This window comes from Halyomorpha halys, unplaced genomic scaffold (genome assembly GCF_000696795.3).
Source record: "Halyomorpha halys isolate HHAL.00 unplaced genomic scaffold, Hhal_1.1 Scaffold2412.1, whole genome shotgun sequence".
In the NCBI taxonomy this organism is placed as follows: Eukaryota; Metazoa; Arthropoda; class Insecta; order Hemiptera; family Pentatomidae; genus Halyomorpha; species Halyomorpha halys.
The window spans coordinates 60,199-68,043 of NW_027111574.1; the positions used below are offsets into that span (position 1 = coordinate 60,199).

Consider the following 7,845-nt stretch of genomic DNA (forward strand, 5'->3'; position numbering starts at 1 on the left):
TGTATACATATATATATTATGAAGCAAAAAATAGCAACATGTATTTTTGACTTAATTGATGTTAATGTATTTAGTCGGAATATATAATGGTTATTTGTCTCCATTTTTATTCAGTTGACATTAAATTTTATTATCTTTCTCACACCGAGTGTGACCAAAATTGATAAAGAAAAGCTCAAATCATTCCTTTCATTTAATACACCTCTGTACAATGAAATGTAGTTGTTTTAAGTTAGGGAAGAGCTCAATTATTTTTACGTTTAGTTAATTTATTTATTATGCAACATATATTTTCCTGTTTATTTTTCTGCCATTTTATTACATTTTAATGGGCAAATGAAAATAGAGTAATTCTCTATTCGCCTCTATTATTGTACATGTTTCTTTTTTTAATTATTATTGGTTCTTACTTGATAGTTAGAAAGATATTGTGTAAAAGTAAGATATTTCGTATATTATATGTTCTGGTTAAATTTTAATCCTGTTAGAATATTGTAATTGAGTAAGTTAGTTTTTTATATAAATCTTCTTATAAATTGATTCTGATATATTTGTATATTTATCATAACTGATATATAATTAAAAAGATAAGGAAAGAAATCAATAACTGGAAAATAAATCTAATAGTTCCAATACAAAAAAAAGTCTTATACCAATGTTTGTTTGTGGCCACCTTGGTTGAAGACTTTTTTCGAACAATGTTGGTGTTCTCAAGGTTGTTCTTTTATATATATATCTATTTTTTGTTCGTTTTATTTTATTTTATTTTTTATCATTTAAGACAACTTGATTGAAAACCTAACAAGTGTACAAAAACTTCTGTTACCATTCGAAAGTTGTCTGGGAACAGATTATTATTATTATTATTAAAAAATATTAATAAATGACTGGGTTTTTATTCGTGTACCTATTACTGTTTGTTTTATTGCTATTATTTTTTATTTTATTGAAAAAGGTTTATATTCTTAAGGCATTTATTTGTTATGACTCTTTAATGTATATTCAGATAAGATTATCTATTATTTATCAATATTTGATAAATGCCTTTAGAGAGGTTAACATTTGTTCCATTTAATTATAGTACAAGAGCCGGGAAGAAAATAAGGCAGTTATCTCACCCCAATTTTTGATTACTTCAATAAAAACTATGTACAATTACTAGTGAAAATTGATGAGTCTGCCAAGTGTAGGTAGGGGGATTAAAAAATGGCGGCTGTTTCAAAACCTTTTAAAAACATTGTTTTTTCATTCGGAACTCTTATATCTTAAAAACTACCAACACTATAAAATCTAAGAGAACACTATTTAAAGAAGAGTAAATTTGCTGAAATATTAGCCTTAAAAGAGCTATTTATGTCCTAGAGTTCTCGAGATGTAGCTTTTTAAAAAGCAAAATTTCTTTAAAATCTACTGAAAGATTAGTAGTTAGTTAATTTATTTTGAGAAATCTATATCTCAGGAACTATGTAACGTACAGATGTCTATAAGCACTCAAATTAAAGCTAGTTTAATGGACTATAAAGAAGTTGATGACCTTTACTTTGTAAAAATAGTAGTTTTCATGATATTTGCTAAAATAAATTGATTTATAGTTGTTCGGACAATAAATTTGATTTATGAAAAACTTTATTTCAAACCATTGGACGTACTGATGTCTGCCAGCGCTCAAATTAAAGCTAGTTAAATTTATTACAAAATAGTTAATATGTTTATCTTTGTAGGAGTAGTAGTTTTTTTGATATTTGACAAAATAAACTCACAAAATGTTAATTTATAGTTGTTCGTATAAAATATTGGATATTTGAAAAAATATATCTCTAGAGCCATAAGACACATATGTCTGCCAACACCCAAAATAAAGAAAATTTAACTTACTATAAAGTAGTTCATGACACATATCTTTGTAGTGGTAGTAGTTTTTATGATGTTCACATATGAATATAAATTTGGTAAATGAAAATTTGTCCGAACAACTATAAATCAATTTATTTTAGCGAATTTCATGTAAACTATTACTCCTATGAAGATAAACATCATAAACTACTTTATAGCTCATTAAACTAGCTTTAATTTGAGTGCTAATAAACATCTGTACGTCAAATGGTTTTTGAGATATAAAGTTTTCAAAATAAATTCACTAACTACTGATCTTTTAGTACGTCCCATACAACATTTTTATATCTCGAAAACTATTTAACGTAAATAACTCTATTAGGGCTCATATTTTAGCAAATTTACTCTTCTTTAAATAATGTTCTCTTAGGTTTTCTTGTGTTTTTTTAAGATACAGAGCTCCAAATGAAAAATTAGTTTTTTTTAATCACTTTGAAACAGCCGCCATCTTTTATTCCTCCTACCTATACTTGGCAGACTCACCAATTTTGACTATTAATTATACATAGTTTTCATTAAAGTAATCAGAAATTAGGGTGAGATAACTGCCTTTTTTCTCCTCTTGGGCTCTTGTACTATTAGGTTTCTGTGACTATATACTGTCAACTCCACTTAATCAGTATTCCATTTAACAAGATTTTTTTTTCCCTGTTTCAAAATACAAGTGTATTTTTTTTCACTTTAGTGGAACAACAAAACATCTAGTTTATTGTTAAATTGGTAGATCTTCCTGTCAGTTGAATAGCTTATATATTTTTTATAATTGCATGCTATTTCACTTTAAAGGCACTAAAGACTTCTGAAAATCATGAAATTAATAGAAAATTGAAAAATATAATCATGCTTTTTAGGGGAAGGGGTTTTTCTTATCAGTTAATATGGCTTATATACCTCTTTAATATATTAATAATGAAAATACATAATTTTTTCCTAAATTTCGAATTATATAATGTACTCTTAGATTAGGTGTTCTCTTAAAATGCTTGATCTCAGAATACATGAAATATCAGAAAACGTGTGAAACCGCATAAATCCAAAAAGAGTTGGGCTTCTTTGCTGTTTTATTTCATAGAAAAATATATTAAAATACAAAAATTATATTTTAATTGTTTAGAGTAATTATATCAACATTTATCAGACTGACAAAAAGGAAAAACTAGCTGTGCATGCATCCGCCAGTTTAACATCAAACTCATGTTTTATTTGTATGTTTTTCGTTATTCTTCATTATTTTCATTTGTTACATATTTTTTTCTGAAATTTTCGAATTTCCTACGGTAGTTTATATTACTACCATTATTTCTGGAAAAGTGTTTTCAATCTGCAATAAATATTTAACTACAACATTTCTTTTGAAAATACAAGAATGTGTTCATTTAAAAATTATTTTATTTTGTATTTTAAATACACAAAATGGACTACTATTACTTAAGATATAAGTATTTTTTGTTGAAATATTTTTAAAATAAAAATCATACATAAGAGAAATAGGAAAGTGGTGAATGCTTAAAGCCGAAGTTGAAAACATACAGTTAATAATTGAGTAAATATGTATACATTTAAAACTTTTAATAGTATGAATGTTCTTATTAAAATAAAATTATTACAAAAAAAATTCCATGTATATAGTATTGTTCCAAATACTGATTCTCAACATCTCATCTCTAACATTTACATTTCACGAAATATTCTCTCAAAACTCTTGTTATGTTTTTTAAAATCACTATTATATACATAATATTACAGAAGTAATATTCAATTCCTTGGATTGTGAATAAAATTCCTCCCTCTTAAAGAAGAGGTGGGATTCTCTTGAGTGTCCCCCGGATTTTGAGAAACTCTTTTATGTGAATCTGAATCTTAAAATATTGGACTGCTGTTAATTTTTAAGAAAGTTGGTCAGTGAAAAATTATGTTACCTCTTTATGGTTCTGATCGAGAAAGAAAATTTAGTTAGGTATCAAAAGTTCTTTATTTATTTATACAGGATAAACCCAATTATGCATCATTACCCAAATTTGGTGCTATTAAATTATCAACATCTGAAAATTAAAGTTGATGTATGAGGGTCATATCAAGAAAATAAGGAATTTTTTTATGAGCAAGTGACTATTTTGTTTCATTCCTCAATGGAACTTTCTTTTAACTGTAATACTGTTAGCCTCTGTTCACAGTAAATCTCCTACATAATGACTTAATAAAGGGCATTGAGTCAATTAATGATGTAAATTAATTTTAGTATGTTGATTATGTGTAGATCCCAGACTTAATTTCAATTAATTTAAAAACAAAATTCTAAACCTTTCACTAATTAAAAACATATATATTTTTGAAAACTGAACATGACATTGGGGGAAAGTACCCATTAATTGAATAATTTCCAGAACTATTCGCTTTAATTCTTTGTTTCAAAACATCAATTTAATTTATACACATGTCTAGGTTGTTTTAACTTGTTTTCACAAAAATTTTAAATATAAAATAATCTTTTAAAGCAATATTCAATGTAACTTAAAAGATTTTTGTAATGAAAAAAATTCCAATTTCTATTTTATTCATCAAATGCAAAAATTATTTACAAGTTGTACCATAATCAAATATGTTTTAATGTATTCGGAATCTTGAGGTACAGTCAATGGGCGTACAACAATATTTTGGAGACATTTCGAGATTTTATTGTTTTAATTTTCATACCTGACAGTAAAAAAACAGATTTAAAAAATAAAAATCTTAAATAATTATTAAAATTATTAACTTACAGAATGAGCTCACAGGCTATCCTCTGTGTAGATTCTATAATGCTGAGGATGAAATGGCATACCACATTATTTGTTAGTATGACTGATGTACAAACTTGAGGATAGCACTGTTCGGTACAGACCCAAAACAGTGGAAAATTATCAACCCTTCAAGTCACAGCTACAAGCCAAAAATAAAACATAAAGGATATAAATTCAGTAAAATGTATCATCGAGTGTGTGTTTTGTGTTCCAAGTACACAAAGGAAATGGCCAAGTTCCAAATTCTCTAGTCTTTTGCACTTAATAACAGTCAGAAAAAGATCGCAAAAATTATGAACGTCTTAAAAACATATTATCAGTCATTAAATATTTGTTCATTTGAGACAAAACTTGTTGCAGTGAGTTACAATCCACCATTTTTTTATAATTTTAGTGTTTAATAATAATTTTTAAAAAAAGTTTTTTTTTTTTCACTGTAGAACATTTCAATAAAATCTTGAAACATTGTCAAAATATAGTTTATCATTTACTGAACCTCAAGATTCTCAGTAAAACCACATGTATTTCTTGCATTTACAAGAAAGATGAGTAATTAGTCAACAAGTGTGCATTATGATCTTGATAGATACAATTCCCAACATAGCTATCACAATTTTCATTCTTCTTACTTAAATTTCCAACCCCCTCCAAACTAGAACTGCAGTCTACACCCATGTATCTGAAAACATATATGCATATTAATATATATGTGTATGAAAATATATAATCCTTTTAATTTTAAGGGGTTAGTTTCAAGGTATGTTTCCACCTCAAGAGCCATTATCTATGATTATCTTATATTATATTATTATCTATAAGACAACTCAGTGAAGAGAAACTTAATCAATAACAGCAACATGAGTAAGAAATATTTTTAGGAAGCAGAGCAAATAATTCAACAAATTTCGTTGAAGGGTAAAATAATTTGACCAAATGATAAATTTTTTATACAAATTAATATAAAAATTCTTATTCAAAATATAATATTTAAAATATATATAATTGGAACAATTAACAGCGAAGATGGCATATATTCATTCAGAAAAAGCTTTACTCAAATCTGAAAAATTGGAAAATTAATTGAGTGAAAATTGGTAAAAAAAAAACACCTTGCCCTATAAGTAAATGACATGTTAAATAAGAAATATCTAAATTTTAATGAAGAATATTTTTGGGGATTAAAAGACAAATTGCTGGTCAGTCAGGAGAGATAATTATAATCTCTATAATAAAAGTCGTATATGTCTCTACAACTCACTCACTGATTTTCTTGATTGACTGGAGATTAAATATAAGAAGATGGTCAGTGGTGTGGACGACAGTAGTGATCCACAAATACAGCAACCAAAGTTTAAAAAGAAAAAATTATATACAAAAAAATTTTCCTGTAAATTATGGTTGTTATCTCGCTTTTTTTTTTCAGCCCTGATGGAGGCCTGAAATACAAGCCAAGATGTCGGCACAAATTAGATAAGTTTTGCTTTATTTGTATACCATTACTGACCTCAGCCCTGACCATCTCCTCAGATATTACCAGTGTATCTCAAAAGCAATGATGCCTGTAAAGTTGAAATTATTAATGTGGGTTGCCCTTATGCTATAGATTATATCCATTCATTTTAAAAACAATGAAATTCTCTATTATACAAACAATTTAAATCGTTTTAATTAGACCAGTATTAGCAAAGATCTGTACTTCGTATCCATGTGTATTTTGTAAATAACCCGTTATTGTTTAAAGCTATTGAAATACACGATTGATCCAATAAAAAGAAAGTTATGATGAAAATCAAAAATGATTTGCGCTTTAACTCATTTTTCATGAGTTTATAGATGATTAGATAACTTAAGATCTAATTGGATTTTAAATTTCCTAAAAACAAAAATCATTGAAATCGGACTATTATTAGCAAAGGTAATGGCTTATTGAAATTTGTATCCATTTTTAGAAGTATTGTTGAAGTATTTGGGTAGGTTGCCTCAAAATTCTATCCACTTTTGTAAAACTGAACATTGGATATATGCTACGTTTTAAATATAAAAACTCTGCTGCTTTTGTCTTTAACAAATTTTACTCATAAGATATCTATTGTGCCTTGATTTTTTATCATACTTGAAGGCTCATAGCGCTTTGGGGTGTTACAGAACCAACTTTGTTCCTTAATGTCTGAAATTTTTTACTATGAGAGAAAAATTGTTTTCCACTTTCTTTTGCCTTCGGCAGTGAAGAAGCAAAATAAGATAATAATAATTAAAAATGGTACAGCTTACCTTGAAGGAGAGAAATATGGAAAATATGTTGAGCCAATGTCTTTCTCTGCTGACTCAATAGCTGCTTCCACAAGGAGACTTGCACTTGCACTGCCATTTCTGAAAAAATGGATATTTTGAATATATATTTTTACATTACATATACATCAATATAGTTATTGGGTCAACTTGAATTTAAATTAATGCTATCAAAATGGTAATATTTTATACCTAGGAAACAGCTTTGGCTCTTCTATTCTTTTCTTTGAATCCTGAAATTGATTGTAAATGTATTAATAGAAAAATATTTGATTTCTTAAAAAAAGTATATAAGTAATATTGTTGTATATAAAATTTCTTTTTACCTCTGTGGGTAAATCACCCATCCATTTTCTACTTCCCTTGCTCACAATCGATGTTTGAGGAACATGAACATGTACTACTGGAACCATATCTTCAACCACCTTTGGCTTAACAGAATCTAATAAAATACAGTAGTATTTTTTTTTTTTTCACACATTAATAACAGGGAAAAAAATCATTCCATATTCAATTTATAAAAAAAAATTATTTCAAATAACTGAAACTAAAGGTACCTTAAAAGAAAATTCTTTTAATATTCGCCATTTAGGCCTTGTCATACTATTTTAATGAGAATAACACCTGAACACTTTAATTAATTGTTCATTAGTTCACCAAGTTTAATCAACATTGTCAGAGCTGTTTTTGAGAAAAAAAGTATGTAAAGTCAATTCAATAAATTGGCATTGCTCATTAGTAGATTCTAATGTTGCTGTAATAAACCAGGCATTCAAATGCCATAAACATAAAACATAGTAACTGGTATACTAAAATAAAGAAGTTTTATAAGAAAGAGTTATTTCAGAGAAATTCAAAGTTATTCACTACAACTCATTAAATA

At 27.0% G+C, this 7,845-nt stretch overlaps 1 protein-coding gene across 1 annotated transcript in view; it reads right to left on the reverse strand.

The window, feature by feature from the left end:
* Positions 1 to 3,297: 3,297 nt before the first annotated feature.
* LOC106691496 (PR domain zinc finger protein 4) overlaps positions 3,298 to 7,845 on the reverse strand; it is a 13,201-nt gene continuing 8,653 nt past the window's right edge. Inside the window, exons 10-13 of the mRNA XM_014437291.3 lie at positions 7,289 to 7,404; positions 7,155 to 7,195; positions 6,945 to 7,043; positions 3,298 to 5,352 (exon numbers count right to left, since the gene is read on the reverse strand). Coding sequence (XP_014292777.1) covers positions 5,208 to 5,352; positions 6,945 to 7,043; positions 7,155 to 7,195; positions 7,289 to 7,404 — 401 coding nt within the window. The 3' untranslated portion in view covers positions 3,298 to 5,207. The remainder of the gene's footprint in view (positions 5,353 to 6,944; positions 7,044 to 7,154; positions 7,196 to 7,288; positions 7,405 to 7,845) is intronic.